General features: G+C 38.8%; 1 protein-coding gene across 4 annotated transcripts in view; it reads left to right on the forward strand.

Moving 5' to 3' along the window:
• The window catches only part of LOC124795243 (zinc finger protein 250-like), a 182,907-nt gene that overhangs the window by 21,363 nt on the left and 143,772 nt on the right, over positions 1-17,772 (forward strand). For all 4 annotated transcript variants that reach the window (XM_047259173.1, XM_047259175.1, XM_047259176.1 and 1 more), the window contains exons 3-4: positions 42-200; positions 15,256-15,461. In XM_047259173.1, the coding sequence (XP_047115129.1) occupies positions 42-200; positions 15,256-15,461 (365 nt within the window). The remainder of the gene's footprint in view (positions 1-41; positions 201-15,255; positions 15,462-17,772) is intronic.

The raw sequence follows: 17,772 nt of genomic DNA on the forward strand, positions 1-17,772 counted from the left end.
TAACTATTTGATTGGTTTAACACGACTTGTTTCTCTTGCAGGCGAAATAAAAATTTACTGGGATAATGATGCAATGTTTTTAATTAAAGCACCTGATATAGCCTCTCAGTTGGAGATGTTTGATGAGATACGGAAAGAACTTAATTTGGAGGAATATCTTACAACTGGCAACATGAAACCTGGAGTGTCTGTTACACAAGGTATGTGTATATAATTTGAATGTGATATGTAGGTTCAGTTTAATCTCAGTTTCACAGAGATAATGACAGCTAAATAAACTACTGTAGCTTCTTAAGCTACAAGGAACTGGGGAAAAGTAAGCAAGATCATCATTAACTCTGTGATCAGGTCCAAGGTACTGTGCACTGCTAAGAGTTTTGTCCTCTGTTTGTTCTTGTCTGCCACTCTTCGTTGCCAGACATCTCTTTCATCAATTTGTCTCACATATTCCTTGATTCCATCAGTCCAGTAACTTTAAAGCATAACACAAGGCATTTGTTTGGATGTCATGTCCTACCCAACTTCAAGGTATTTAATTAAGCACTATACCTGGTACTTCACATAATTTTTCAAGTCATAACTGTGCCTGATTTGCCATGTATTATATTGTACATATCATCTGCATCAGCTCCTCCCTTTATCCGGACTTCAGGGTCACATTGTCGGCATATGCTAGATGTGTGATATTTTCACATTCAGTTTCTATTCTGTGAAATTTCAGTGTTAGGTTTCTTGCATAATCTCATCAAGTTTGAAGATAAACAGTACAAGTAATAGGATGACCTTCTTGCTGTAGCAATAGGGCGACCTTCTTGCCTTAGCTGTCAAGCTTCAATTCCCGTAGTGATAGTTTTCGACTGCCCTTGTTTCGTTATTCCCAGCACTTGGAATATCAGGCATGTTTTCCCCTTTAGCATACTTCATTTCAGAGAAATAATAGGTTCATTTCTAAAAGAAAATAGTGCATTTAGGCTGATCAGCAAACTGTCAAGTTAGGGACTTGAAACTGCTAAGATCATTGGTCCCAAGGCTTACACACTACTTACTCTAACTTAACCTAACTTATGCTAAGGACAAAACACACACCCATGCCCGAAGCAGGAATCGAATCTCTGACGGAGGGAGCCGCGTGAACCGTGGCAAGATGCCCTAGACTGTGTGGCAAATTTGTCACAATGTTAGTGGATAGTAAATAATGAGTATTGCTTAAAATTTTAATTGTATGATACTCAGCAGCACTTTTTTATTTTTATTAAAGGCAATCAATTTCGGTAATGAATCTGTTTAAAGAAGAACAACCAAATAACGGAATATACAATTATAATACAAAGCACCTTGTGTGTATGTACACTACATGCAGAGCGCCACTTATTATACAAGGTAATACAAAAAGATATTCAGCTGTGCATAGCACAATTACAGTGCCCAATGAAAGTCTCAGAATGTTCCATTCTTAATTCAGCCATCCCCGTGTAAGTCATATTGTATGAACAGGAAACACATGTGCCGACCCTATTCTTTCACTTCTTTCACCTTGAACTTAATTGTCCAAAGACCTCACATTAAGAGAGGTGTACATAAGCCATAAAAATTGCATATTGCCAACAATGTATCATGACAGTATTGTCCAACAACATTGAGCTACATGATGTGCACACACATGTATTACAACATTACTGGACACTGTTGTCTGGCAGTGTTTATGGCAATGCTTTTTTAGACCAGAAGTATTTGCAAGGAACCACACAATTGCCACAAAATGGATAATGTGAGCAAGTGGAAGTGAGTGTGGCTTTACTGCTTTTACATCACACAAGGAATCAAGGTGAAAATAAGAAGAGAAATGGGGCTTTGTGGATGCATCCTTTTCTAAGTCAGTGGAAGCTACAGAAAATTTAAATCTAGTGAACTGATGTTGGATACATACCTGTTCCAGAATTTTACCAAGATGTCGAAGCATGATTTTCAAATGTCTCGCTCAGGCAGTTGGTCTGAGAATTGCTTAAACCAATGTAAATGTGAGATGGTGTATACCAATTACAACCCCCTTGGCGATCACCCTATGGTTTTCAGCTACGTGTGGTTCGTATAATATTGCAATGTACATATTTGAAGGTTACTATTTGGCGGTAAGCCTCATGGTACCAGACTTTTGCAATGCTTTGGTAGAAGAAGTGAATTATTTCATTAAGGGTGGTTTGAAATGAGAGTACAGTTTTTGTATTATTTTTGTTCACCAACACAAACAACTGTTGACACTATCAATTCCAGCTTCAGGTACTTTTCAAGACAGTATGAAACTCATGGCATCAGATGCAAACCTTGTAGTGGATGAAGAGCAATCTGCACTTGTGCTCTTCCTAAGCGACTTTCTTACCTGGCATTTAGCATAGGTTTGAAGATTTGGGAATTTTTATATGCTTCATTTAGTGTGATTCCAAGCTTATCGACAATAGCTTGCCACCTGTTTCTTTTTCAAATTGCCATCTTTATATCATTACTTTCTACGTCCTATAGTTCTGGTAGTAGATGAATGGCAGTTATGAAATTCACAGTTCTCGTGTTTGTCCATGTCTCCATTGCTGCACACAACAATCTCAGGACAACCAACAATTTCAAGATGTATAGCTATATGTACATGAACAAAAGCAAAAAACAGTGTTGTTTCCACTCAGACATTTGACTGCAGCTCTGTCAGTCAAAGAAGTAAGAAACAAAAGTGAGAGCAAGAGGGAAACTTTTACAGACAAGGACAGAGGTAGATGTTGTCAAGGAATAAAAAATATTCTATATGTACAAAACACTGGCAACCACTAGCCAATACATCGGCAATTCTTGCAACAGCTTGCAGCATCATCAATATTGCCCAGCTATACTTCAAAATTGCTGCCTATTGTAGCCACATTGCAGAAATGTTGATAGCAGCACTCTTGCGACCAGATATTGTCTAGAACATGCCCATATAAACACACATTTACAGACTCATCTGTGCTGTACATAGTTGAGTACCTTTTTGTAAATATTGCTTTATAATACTAAGTGACACTCTGCATGTAATGTATTTACACGTGGAGAATAATGTTTTATAAGACACTTTGTCGAATAACTGTAGACACCTTTTATTTGCTTAATCTCCTTTGGTACAGGTGACTTGAGGATGGTCAGATTCATGACCGAAATCAATCATCTTCAATAAAAATAAAAGTGTTGTATGATGTAATTTTTAATCTCTATCAAAGTTGTTCAGCACCATCTGCACAATATATTTCAAGTAATGAGTACTGTGAAACTATGCTCATTAATTAATTACTCGTAGTTCCCACATTATACTCTGTATTTAATGATGATCACAGCGTTATGTGAAGGCCTTATTTCAGTAGTGGTACACCTTCAGTTTTGTTCATTTCAAGATGCTGATTCATAAACATAATTGAGTGATAACAATAGACAGAAACAGTAATCCCCTGTAACAAGCAATGGACAATATTTCAGGTATCTTAGTCAGAGGATTGTCATCACTCAGTTGTGCTTAAGCCTCAGTATCTCAAAAAGAACAAAACTGGAGCTGTACCACTATCAAAATAAGGCTTTCATATATATCTTCAGAAATATCATCTTACAAAATTTAAGAACTTTATGTAATCTTGGCAGGCTGCCATGTAGTCCTGCTGCCATTCATGGAGACAGTCGTAGAGATGCTGGTGTTACGTAATACGTGTGTGCATGAGCATTACCATGGCGAAAAAATAACATCTCTCTGACATTGTAGCAACAGCAAGAGAATGAACTGGACAATGTCCTGGATGCATTGTGCACTATTCAGTGTTCACCCAAGTCCTCAGGGGCTTAGCATTTGTTTGCTTGGTATAGGCTTGGTGAATCCAAAGCTCCTGAGCTGTGGACTTTTGAGCACCAGCAGTTTTCTGTCCACTGTAACGTTTTGGCACGCTTCAGCGACCACTGTGTGGTGTGGCAGTGGAATGTTTTGTGTTACAGGGTGTAACCATGTAGGTCATGAGGATGGTACAAACCTCTCTCTCTCTCTCTCTCTCTCTCTCTCTCTCTCCATCTGTCTATCTATCTATCTATCTATCTATCTCTATCTCCATCTCCCCCCCCCCCAATCTCTCTTCCCCCTCCTCCCCCTCTCTCTTCCCCCTCCTCCCCCTCTCTCTCTCATAAAAAAACCACTTAAGATATGCTGCGCACTGAGGAGGTGCATGGCTGTTTGTTGTTAACAGTCAGTAGTGGGTAACTTCTGGTGACCTGCTGCACCTAAATTGTATAAGGCTTACACAGTCAAGCACGGCTCTGTCTTAGTGGATGTCTGGGAGTACTCAGCCATTCATCCAAACATATGAGGGCAACTAGTCCTGCTAATCAAATTGCATTTAGTAACAGGGCTGAAGGAGTCATAAATCAGAATGTGTTTGTAGTGATCAAGAGGATGGAGCAGAATTTTTAAAAAATGTCCCCCTCCTATATTCACAAAAGCTTAGAGGGGCTTGCCGGTATCTTAAAGTCCATTAAATGGTTCCTTATTGGTAGAGACTTCAGAGGGCAAAGCACGTGGAACTTCTTGGGTAGTCAGAAAAATTAAATGACTGAGGCATTATTGTTGAGTTGCATAACACGATTAACAAGCAAATGTGTGGTCACGTTTCAAGATATGGGCATAGACATCTCAGAACTTAAACAAGAATGAGCATTACAGGGGATAGTAGATGTGGAGCAAAGGATTATTGAGAAACTGAGAAGATCGATACCCTCATTGCGGCCTTGCCAGGATTCATTTTACGTAGTGCTTGACCTTACATACCTAGCTGTATGCAGTGCTACACATGCTGGAAATTTGGCCATACAATGCTTAGTTGCAGAGGTGAAGTGACCCGTCCAAAATGTGGAAAGGTAGCCCGTGAATCTGGGACTGACTGCCTGTCTCCGGTAATATCCATGAACTGCTCTGGGAGCCAGTCACTCTGCATCTGAGGCTGCCCTGTTTTTGCTGAGGAATGCAAAGTCCAGGAAATAAAAGTGACGAAGCGGCTCTATGCAGAGGCCAAAGAAGAATATAAGGCAACAAAACCCCCTGTTGTGTTTGCCACTTCATATGCTTTGATGGTGCAGAAACCTGTTCCCATGGTGGGTGCTTTGATGCAGATGATGTCCAGTGCACCATTGCCCACCACCAGGACCTGTACATGCACCTGTATGTGCCATATCAAAGTGAGTAAAGACATAGCGATTCAGGCAACTATGTCAAAAGAGACCAGCAACATTTTCGCAATGAGCATTGAGAAGGAACCCTGAAAGCAGAATCCCACTCAACCCCACCTTTCTCTCCATCATCTTCAAAGGGAAAGGGTAACAATGTTTGAATCAAAAGCTGTCCTGGGCACCATCAGATGTCATTCTATCACATCTGATTGATGAAGAGGACATCATGGATTTTTATGCCCCATCTCCGCACCCAGGCAGCCCCTCTATTCCCCATCACTCTACAGGTGCCTCACCATCCTTGTGCAAGGATAGGGGTAAATCAAAACTATAGCACTTAAATGGCTCCTTTACTCCTAGAGAATATGAGTGGATACAGGACTCATCTGGAGGAATTGAGATTCCTCTTGCAGGACAGACCTTTCTGTCTCTGTCTCCAAGAGACACATTTTAAACAGACTGACACCACCTGTATTTGGAGGCTATCACCTCCGCAAAAAAAAAAACTTCATGAACTTTCCCATCACTTTCTGCTTTTTGGGGACTTTATTGCACACAGTGTGCTGTGAAGTTCTAGCAACACTTGCACCAGGGGTCGGATACGTGAGGATATGACATGAACTACAGACATCATATTTAAGAATATGGGTCAAGCTATGGCTTTTAGCACCGCTATGGATTCATCTATGGACATGCACCTTTCCTTCTCACCTACCCTTGCTCAGTATAGAGTGAATGACAACCTTCATGGTAGTGACCACTACCCTCTCCGGAATCATCTGCACGATGGAGCAGACCAGAAAGCAAGCTGCCGAAATGGCTGTTCAGAAAGGCTAACCGGTTGCTTTAGAGGCAGTTAGCTGATTTCGATCAGTGTGACTGCATCAGGGACAGGATGTTACAGGCAGTTATCTGTTTTCAAACAGCATGCCTGTGTCCAGGACTGGTTGGATCCCATTGTAGCTGTGATCCATTACACTGCTGATGGATCCATCCCAAAGTCAACACGAACACCTAGGCCACCTGCCCCTTGTGGAATGATGAATGTTGTTCTGCAATGAGGGTCAGGGAAATGGTTATGTGAAGATTCAATTGTTGCTCTACAGAGACAAGTCTTGCAGCTCTTTGAATGGTGTGGGCAAAGGTGAGGAGAATAATTTGGGAGAATAAGCAGAGGTCATGGCAAAAGTTCCTGAACTCCATCAATAGGTCCACATCCACAAGTGAAGTATGGTAAGCCATCAGGAGGGTCTCAAGGTGAAACTCACAACCACTAATAGCAGCTGTACAGGAACAAGGGCGTCTCCTAACATCACTGAGAGGCATTGCCCAGACAGTGGCTCAATAGTATAAGACCATTATGGCCAATTCTAGCCAGTATCCAGCTTCCCATCATTATTGGGAGACACTGTAGACAGTTGGTTTTAATTTCCATTTCACAAACATTGAGGAATACAGCCAGCTGTTTCTCTGTGGGAGTTGGATAGTGCATTGTCAATAGCTTGTGATATTACATCTGCTCTCGACCTGATAACGTACAGCAAGTTGAAACAGTTGAACCTGTGGTCAAAGGAGGTCCTCCTCCAGCTCATCAGTCAGTGCATGTATGCCCTGGGACAATTGGGAAATGCAGAAAAACCCTGAGAATTTTTTCATCTGAGAAAAAATGGGAAAAACCCAGGAATTTTCTTAGACTTCTGGGAATTTTTCATTGTTTTAGTTTTCAGTTAAATTTTTGTAATTTTGTCTGGTAAGAACTGATACTCTAATGAAGAATTTTACTTTATTCCGTTACTGCAGAATAATAGTGCAGCAGTAGAATGGAAACAAGAGAATAACACCAAAATAAAACTTTAGTTGCAGATAAAATGTGCCATTTACAACAGAAAAACACAGTGCACAAGTGTCTGCTGACAGTAAAATGTGTCAAAGGCTTTAGGACAAAGACCATACAAATACTTCATAACAACAAACTGCGTTCAATGACCGTGGCATCACACCTGTCCACATTTCTGACAGGTTGTAGGAAAATATTGCGAATTTTGATTTAAGATGCGCTATTTTCCAACTAAATATGCTTTTACACAAGATGAAATACATTGCTTGTGAGAATGTGTGATAAATTTCTTAAATCAGGGAATGCTTGAATCTCATTCAAAACTTAACTCTTTGAGGACCAATCACTTAAAAATATTTTGGGCCAAGAAAACCAGCCATTTATGCTATTATTTAAAATTTTACTGGCGCATTTGTGTTTGATATACTTAAAGGGTGGCACACTCTTAAAAAAAAGGCCAAGCTCAAGGTTTTTCATATCTATTTTACATCTTTCGTAGATCACAAAGTATACAGTAATGATGGCAAAAAGTATAATTATCCTTCAGAAAAAAATGCAAAATGAATTCTTAGCAATTTTACACACAATTGGGCTTTCTATGGAAAAAGTCAAAGTGCTCAACAGAAGATTAATTCAAACAGGTAACCCATGAAATATTCTGTGCACAGCAGCGAAGTTTATTATTGTGCTTGTCAGAAATATTCATCTCCTGCAATTTAAGCTTTACTCTTAGAATCCTGATTAACCAAACCCAGCACAAAGATGTGATGAGCAATATTGTGTGTAAAAACTTAGGGTTTTGTATTAAATATACTGTATGTATATTAATGTAAACGATTAACTTTTACCTTTTGGGTACTAACATACTTTACTTTCTGTGTCTGGGCAAGAACGTCTAAATTCCCATCTTCCAAAACTCTGCAACTTTAATGGCAGAGAGAAATTGTCATTTCACAAAAATAGATCTTCCGCTGTTCGAACAAACTCTGTTCATAGGCACATGAGCAAATGTTGAATCATCTGTGTTTCTTCACATTCACTCTGGTTATCTTAAGAGTAGCCCCACTTAACTACGTTTACCTTGCATTTTGCAACTCATGTTCCTAATCTATTCAGCACTCTCCACGCACTATGCTGTAGTTGCTGCTCTTATGTGATTTCATCTTTGAGATGCAGGTTTGTATTTTGCAAAGTGTCCAATCGTAAAGATAGCCAGTGGATGTCAGGTTGGGCTTCTAGCAGTACTGCCCATTGGATAAACCTCCTCCTTGACGTAAGATGTAGTTGGAAGTGTTTGTTTGGTGGTTATACATTAAGTGCTATGAGTCGATTTGCAGCTTTTACCCCTCTATTTCACTGGCTACTTGTCTGGTATATGAGTGTTCTGCTACTTTACAGCAATGTTGCTATTGGCTGATTACACCACGTCCTACGTTCTTGAATATCTACTCTCATTGGCTGGGGATATCACGTGACATGAGTTCGTATTTATACATCTGTAATATGAAAATATGCAGTGTAGACATTGCTGTCCGTCAAAGATCTTTCCAAAACGCGTTGCTTTTTGCTTGGTTTCATTTCCTAAAGTGACTGGATGCTCTATGTCGATGTATAAAATCTTTACTATTCAAAGTATTGATAAGTTTTGTAGCTCCAAGGGTGAATACATTGACACTTTAATGGAAAAAATGTATTTTCACCTGGGAAAAGTGTATTTTGACCTGAAAAAGTATATTTTTAACTGGGAAATCTGAGATTTTTTTTTTTTTTTTTTGTGTTCTGCGTGTACACCATGTCAGTGAAATTTAGATGACTGGAGACTTCCCCAATTTGTGGAAAGAATCTGTTTGAATCTCAGTTTAAAACCAGGGAAGGATCGGACTAACTCCAGTAGTTATCATAGTGTTAATCTGACAAGCTGTGAAGAAAAGACACTGGAGTGTATGGTCAGCCACCACATATTGTGGGTTCTTGAAACCAGATCCCTACTAAGTTGCTCCAATTGTGGGTCCAAGAGGTATCACTCCACCCTCGATAACATGATTGTTTGCAGCAGCAATTCAACAAGCTTTTTCTTCTGTAAGAAACATCTTATCAGTGTCTTCTTAGATCTGGGAAAGGCCTACAATACTGCATGGAGGCACAATATTTTGTTGCAGCTGTATCGATGGAGCTTCCTTGAAAGTCTACCCACCTTCATTCAGTCCTTCCTCTTGGACAGGTATTATAGATAAAAGGCTGGGAATGTCCTGTGTGACCACATTAAGCAGGAAAATGGTGTCCCTCAAGGGAGTTTTAAGTGCCACAGAATTCACTATCGCAATCAATAGTATTATATCCACAATATGGTGTACCGCACTGTGTTCCTTGTTTGTGGATGACCTCTACATCTTCTGTGCATCCTCCAACCTTGCATCAGCTAATGGGCAATTGCATTTTATGATCATGTGGTTAGAGAAGTAGTCTAACACCACAGGTTTTAAATTATCTATGGAGAAAACTGTTTGTGTTGGTTTCAGTTGCATCCACTCTCTTTTTATTTTACCCATTTTAAAACTGGGGTTTACTGTTGTCGCTTTTAAGGAAAAGGTGAAATATCTAGGCCACACTTTTGATGAGAAACTTCTGCATCTTAAGGACCTAAAACTGAGATGTCTCAAGGCTTCAAACATCCTAAAATATATCAAGCATTGGTCTTGAGGAGCCTACAGGCCATGTCTAATCCAACTTTATAGGGCTTTTTTGTGACCCCAGCTTGAATACAGACGATAGGTTTATGGATCAGCAAGACCTTTGTACCTCAGAATGATATATGTGGTTCACCACAAGGGTATTAGGCGGTGAGCAGGGATTTACCAGACAAGTCCAGCTGCTAGCCCGTGTGCAGAGGCTGGTGAGCGTCCGCCGTCTATTAGACATCTTCTCCTTGTGGAATGCCAAGCATACAGGGTTGTGTGCAATCCAAAATTGCTGGCATCCATCTCCATTGCACAGCCATGACTGGAATGGCTGTTCCGTCACCGTCCATGGGCAATGAGGTTGTTCAGGATCCATGTGAGGGAGAGCCTTGATTACTACAGTTGGTGGGCATTAAGGTCTAAAGCCAGGTTGGAGTAGGGGATCCCTCTGTCTACTTTTCAAATTGACTGCTTATAGGAAGAATTGTACACCAGACTATATTTTTAAAATTAAATTTAATGAGATTTTACATTGACACCCAGATTTTATTACTGTTTACATGGATTGTTCTAAGCAAGGGGATTTTGTCAGCTGCTGTATTATGTTCCCTGACATTGTCTTCAGGATAGGGCTTCCAAATTTTTCAGTTTATTACACAGAATTATTTAGTATCATGAGGGCTCTGTAGCAGATGAGGCAATGCCATGGCAAGAAATTCTTCATCTGTTGAGATCCTCACAGTGTCCTTCTTGCTGTTGTCAGATGTATCCAGCAGATCACATAGTGCAAGAAGTGCAGGCTGCTGTCCTCTTGCAAAGGCAGGACAAGGGAATAATTTTCTGTTGGATTGTAGCACATATGGGGATCTGGCAAATGAATTTGCTGATGCCACTGACTAGGAGGCTTGCTCTGTTCCAACTCCTGCTCCCTGTTTGGTCCCCCTGCAGACTGTTACCTCATTTGTGACCAAGAATACCATTTTGTTGGTGGGAGGCTCAGTGGTTGGAAGTGCGACCATGGCTTATCTCCTTCTTACCACAGCAAGTTGAAGAAGCAATCCTTATATGGCTTGGAGTGGGACATTGCTGTTTATGCATGGCGTCCTCTTACGTCGTGAGGAGCCACCAGTGTGTCACAGATGTGGGGCACAGCTGTCAGTACAACATATTTTTTGTATGACAACCTAAGGCCTGATCTGCATCTCCCACTGCACCTGCACTCTATTCTAACTGATAATGATGCACGTGCGCTTCATGTTTCAAGGTATTGTGTGATGTCCTAAATTCTTCCCAAAATATTGGGTGTGAGATTCTAGTGTGTCACTGAGTGGCTCAGTCACCCACTATTTCTAAGTAATCATCCATTGTCAGTCATCTGTCTCATTTTTAATTGTGTCTGTACTGATATTTTGTCCTTGATTTTATCTTGTTATTCTGCTGTGTTTCATCCTGACTCTTATTGAGGGCTTTTCTGATGCTCACCTTATCAGGGTTGTCTTCTCAATTCTGGCACATGAATGCAATTTGGTTTACCAATTTATTATTATTGTTTAATAGATTTTTTCCACACTTATCTGTATATCATTCACCCAAGGGCACTAATGACCTTGCTGTTTAGTTGCTGTTTCAGATGTGTTTACACCACATCATCTGTGGTAAGGATGTTCAAGAGAAGTCCTTATGAGAGGCACTGTTTCTCATAGCCCATCATCCAACAAAAAAATACCTTATGATATTATCTGAAACACTAGATGCATTAATGCTCTCAGTTTATGCTGTGGTCATTGTGCAATCAGTGGTGGCTGCTACTTTCATGTGGTGGTTCACATGATAATCCATAAACTGCTGCCATCCAAGCCCAAGACAAGCATCTGCACCTTTCTTGGACCGCCAGCACCAATATGGCACTCATCTGATATCTGTTGTAAAATGTCCCAGACAATTATTCAGAAACAGTCATCTTTGCGATATCTACAGTCTTTGCTATTCCATCAACAGCAAGTCAGATATTATGAGAGTTACTACCCTGCCCCAATTATAGTGTTTTGAATAATTACTTTCACTGCCCCCTATCAGTGGGCCATGTAGTAATGGCATTTATACCTCAGGTCTCGAGGCATTCAGTTGTTGTTTTCCACAGGTGTATTTTGGAATTAATTTTTTTAAAGTTATTATTTATGAGGGAAGCAGTTTCTACATAATTTTTAATCTAGTTGCAGTGCTGTAGTAGATCTGGTGAGCAACTGGGGAACTAGAATGGAAAGTTGCCATTTCTCCAGCTTTCCTGTTGAAAGCCACTGGTAACTCTGCACAGATTATCAAAATTAACATGATATGTGTCACTAACCCAACCACATTTCTTTTATCAGTATTTGAATTTTTCCTTTCCTCTTTTACCGTTGTCATAAACTGTTGTTGCACTTTGTACTTGCGACTTGGCCCAGCACCTGTTTCGCAGTTTCACTTAGCAGGAGATTTGTAGTATGTAAATGTTTAAATCTTACTCATAGTTCCAGCTTCCAGAAAATATGTTATATATGTAAATTATTTCAAACAAGTAATTTTTCAAGTGATAGTAGTTTCAAGCCACTTGGACTCTTTTGCTAAATATATACCACCTTCTGTAAAGTTTTTGTGGTATAATACTTATTTCTGTGTTACAATGTGCCATATTCAAAACAATTACTTCTATAAGACCTTTGGTAATGGTCATTCTCTTTGGAAATGTTTATAGTACTGCTTCTACCATAAAAAGTTAGAATTTACATTTTTGACAGACAAATATTTTTGAATGTTAATAAAAATTCGATAACTACTGCAAAATCACTTGTATGCACATTTGCAAACTGATGCAAAAATTGTTATCTTTTGAATAAAAAAGATGCAACAAAACATCTTGAACTATTTCATAGATTAAATATTTATATTTTATTTGCTTGTCTCACCATTATTTTTAGTGGCCTGTATATCAGGTTAGGAATTTTTTCCGTCAAAACTGAAAATATACAAGTTTCTTACTTTGTTATGAATTTTAACACATGTACAATTCAGTAATATCTGAGAATATGAGCATAAGATTTTTTTTCTTTGCCTGTCTAAATTTTTGCGGACAATACCATAAGAACTACATTATATCTGTACTGACTGGATTCTCTCTCCAAAGGTGCAGTCATTCCCATATTCATATTACCATTTAAAAGAATATAAAATTTTCTCAACTTTAGTGACTGTATGCATTTAAGTGTGGAAGATAATTTAAAATGTTAAGTATGTCTGTTAAACACAATTGTGTAGTTCAAATAACTGGAGTGCTTGGAAATTAACATACTCAATCCTTGCTCAGTTAGCACACATAAAATGAGCACTTCAGCTGTTCTTGAAACTTGCTCAAATGTTAAAGTACTGAATACAATAGAAAAATTGACTTCATGCACTTAATTTTCTGGTTCACACAAGCACATACTCTGGATACCTTTATTGATGGCAGCTAGTGTTTTTGTATCACGCTTTATTATATCTAGTTCCCCAACAGTCAAGGGCTGCCTGTATCAATCTGGCAGGAGCCAGTTTCATGAAACTACACAGGTGCATATTGTCTGCAACATTACAGTGTCTTTCAAATAACTGTTATGATTGTGTAGTGTCAGAGTAGCTGCATTCATCACGTATTTGCAAATATCTAGTAATACCATTCCGAATTGTGTTTATTCTTCGATAAACAGATGTTTATTGGGGTGGGGTGGGGGGAATGTATTATCTACCAGGATTTTATGATAAAACGCTTTGACTGTGGATAGAGAGTGACTGCTGAGTAAGAACAGCAACCAGTAGCTTTCAGTAACATTTATTCGTACTTTACCAGTCTCAGGCAACATAGCTTATGTTCGGATAATGTGCATTCTTCATTATGCAGTTTAATTTGTTTGCTGGAGCATGTCAAAACTGAATCTGATCTACCAGTAGTATTGTAAATGCAGGAGATGCAAAATAATTTACAATATCTTTTTTGCTGTTGGTGTTAAATGGAAACATAACACAGCAGCAAAGTATAGGTAGGCTATTAATATGGGCAGTGTAAGCTGTGTGCAGTGTATTTGTTAATTGACTGTGCCATGTTGTACAATAACTGTCACTTAACAAACCAGATGTTTTGACCTTCCTCTGGATCTACTGGTTTGCTGTGTTGTTGAGGGATCTCATATGTATCACTATGTCAGAATTAAAAAAAAGAAAAACTGATGACATGGGTTTGCACTAGTGGAAGGAGTGAGCAATTTGGTTAGATTGTCTTCATGTAGTGGAATGAGTGGGGATCTGCCATTTTCTGCCGTCCCATTTAGTATGAGTCATGACTGGAAGCTATCAGCAGATGGTGTGTGTATTCCTATATTCCTCATTTTCCACATCAGGCTCTGATGGCTGGCAGCCAAGAAGGTGCAAGACTGTAGTCATCTTCTCTATTCATATTGTTCAGTTGTTTTTAATGACCTTGCTGCCCTTGTGCTTCACCAACCCTGGCTGTTTGAAATGCAAGTAAGTGTTGCGGAATTTTATTTTCATCCCATAGTGTTTCCAGTTTTCAGCCACTGCAGCTTGTTTTGCTCGAGTTGAATGTAGTCCTCACGCTCCTGGATGAGAGTTGCTGCTAGCCTGCCACTTTCACCAATTTATGCATCTCCACACTCACAGTCCACCTTGTACATGCCCACAGTGTGCAGAACATATGTCAAGATAGTTGGCCATTAATGGGGTCATAAGAAAATGTAGGTGGACCTCAATGACACACCACACCAGTTGACCCATAAGAATGGCACTGCAACTATGGCCAAAATGCCGATTTTGTTCAATGCAGTTATGTTACAGTATGATATGGTGGCATACCCAACAAACATGTTAACAGACTCTGACCATGGTGATCTACACATTTAAATGTTAATGTGTATTGGATAATGTAAGATAAAATACAGCATAAATATATATAGTATTTTGATAACATACTAATAAGATAACCATGTTTACTATAATCCTATAAATTCAACAGCTGTACAACTTATTGTGGATTTTTGCATGAGAAGTTGTGTGGATGTGTAATGAAATATTGTGTTGTTACCATCGGTTCTGTGTAGATGCCCTCTTCATATTAAATTGTATAATGAAGAACATGTTCCATATGAAAATGAGCTTCGCTGCTCGAAACTGGTACTGTCATGAATAAATGATATTGAAAGTGGCTGGTTGCAGCTGATGCTGAACAGTCATTAAATATGTTTATTATGTGGTACTTCATTTAGCCAATAATCTGAGCACTTTGATATATTTTCTGTTCTCTTTTGTCATATTGCTCTAAATCTTTATTATGTCAACTTTGCATAATTTAGATACATTTCATAAATACAGCTGTATAAGTTCTGCATCCTTAAATCTTCTCACAGTAGTCTCTGTAACATATTTTTTAAGAAATAGTTCCTAACATGTTTCTCTTCTAAATGTGTGTGTTTCTTCTAACTAGTACATTATTTATAGGAAAAGTTGAAGAAGATGAAGAAATAAATATAAACTACAAAGAAGAAATAAAGGCATGGAATAGAACCTTACAAGAGTTAAGTGAAATGGCTAGTAGGTACTGCAGATTGTGTGCACAGGCATCTGACAATTTAGTTCCTGTATTCAGTGAGCGAGGGCTTGAACTTAAACTGGAAGAGAAAATTCACACACACCTTCCAATTATGGTAAAGTAGAACTTAATATCTTCAATGTACAATTAGTTGCCTTTTAATGCAGATTTTATGTAATATTACTGTACATTTTTGGTGATAAATGCTTAAAATTGAACATTATTTTCCTTCTAATGGTTAAGTTTCATAGAAGCATTTAAATTAATGTCTGTGGCCTCGTTAGATATAGTGTGAACCATGATCTTTCGTATGTCTTTCTTTTTTAGTATCTATGTTTTTGCCTTTGCTTGTGTCATGTAAATAACTATTACTTGCAGTACTGAGTGCATTAAATTGTGCGAGTTCTTTTTCACATGAAGTGTTCTAATAAAGTGTTAAGTAATATGCCTATCAGTGTTCTCAGGACAACTGAATAGCAGTGGAATCATGTGACAGAACTCTACAGGTACCTAGAGAATCACTGTTACAAATACCAGGAACTGGTAACTGAAGTCCAGAATGCTCTGATGTTCAAAAGAACTGTTGTACTCAGTAAATATGGCAGTGAATTATTTGATTGATGTGCCCAAAGTTGGAAGAATGTGAGAACTGAGCCGATTGTGCATTTGCTATCAAGAATGTGTTATTCTTGAAGGAATAGAAAAATTTGTATCAGAAGTAGTTAAAACAGAAGATACCAAGGCCAAATGAAAGTATTTTTTGCTATTGATTCATCTTTATATGTGGACATGAAAGAAGCAGAAATCATAGTGCACTTAAGACAGAAATTGAAATCATTTTTTGATGTCTCTGCTTTTGCAAGAAAAGTAAAATCATTGAGAACATTATTTCAACGTGTCTAAGAAAACATGATTCAATAATAAACATGATTCAGTGATAAGCTATGTATACCAAGTAGTAGGCAATTGACAAAAATTGTGTTTAACTGGTGTCGCGGTGGGGGGAACATGGAGTCTGCATCTTCTGCTGGGGAGGATTTAAATCCTGCACCTTCATCCCTGCCATCTGGCGGAGTTGTGGTGAGCAGGATGTGATGCGTAAATGCTTTTCTAGTACTACTTTCATGCCTTACATGTGTTAACTAATGCAGGCATATATGTTTCCTACTCTAAATGTTAATAGGGTAAGCACTCTCTTATAGCTTGCTGCATTATGACGTGCTTTGTCTCCCTGGATATTCTATGTTTTTTAATGTTGTGCCGGAAAGTTCTACTCACATGGCCATGCTTTATTGGGACAGTGTTCTGTTAATGGACTTTGAAATGCTATAAGATAGTCGGGGTATGGGGTGTCGTTTTTATGATCTCGCCTGAATTTTTATTTTTGCTCTTTCTTGCTCTGATAGTATATATGGCCACTCGTGTTTTTAGAAGGAAGATACCATTTATTTACTTAGTCAAAATCCATGGAAAATTCTGATGGGTGGAGATTTTAACTGCGTATTCTGTCCTGTGGATCAGACTCCCATCTGTAACTATTGTCGTGAACTTAATGATATGGTAGTTAATCTGAGTCTACTGGGTGCTTGGATCTGCAGATATCCCACATTAGTGCAGTTTACATATTTGACAACTACTTCTAAAAGCAAACTGAATTGTTTTTATTTGCCTATTTCCCTATGTGGACAGCTTTTGTCAATTGATGTTATTCCTGCCAGCTTTAAGACACTGAGCTGTTTCAGTGACTTTTTCTTGCCCTATTTCAAAGCTAAATATTTTATATTTGGCAGACCCCTCTCTAGATGATATCATCGATGCTGTGTGGGGCCAGGTAAGCCGTTCCCAAGTGTGTTATCACTAAGTTGCCATTCCCAGACCTCAGCTTTGCACTGCACTCATGCATTTTAGCGCTGGTAAAGGGACTGAAGTGAGGAGGACTTGGAGATTTTATTGTGCTGTCCATCATGATCTTAATGATAGTGCTCAACGCATACCATTGAGAGACATGATGTTCACCATGTGAAGACAAAAACACCTGCAACTCGAAAGACTGCAATTGGATGGTCTTCGTTTGTATTCCCATCCATGTTCGTGTCTCCAAGATGAATTGACATCCCTTTATTATCTAATTTAGCATTGAATGTGATTTTAAAGGATGTGTTTCATGACCATTTGTTCTATTGATGGAAGTGAATGGTCATCCTAACCTGATATAATGTGCGAACTTTCCCGATATTTTTCCAATCTTTACACTGGAGTGGAATCAGACAGTATACTTTCTGCTGATTTTACTTCCCTCATTGATAGTGCTGTTACACCAGCTCTCCATGAGGAGTTTCTGGCAGCTTTTCACTGTGAGGAGGTATCTGACAATGTAGTTAACTCTACTTTCCACAAATCGCTGAATTTGGATGGTTTGGTTTCCA

This window comes from Schistocerca piceifrons, chromosome 4, assembly GCF_021461385.2.
Source record: "Schistocerca piceifrons isolate TAMUIC-IGC-003096 chromosome 4, iqSchPice1.1, whole genome shotgun sequence".
Classification (NCBI taxonomy): Eukaryota; Metazoa; Arthropoda; class Insecta; order Orthoptera; family Acrididae; genus Schistocerca; species Schistocerca piceifrons.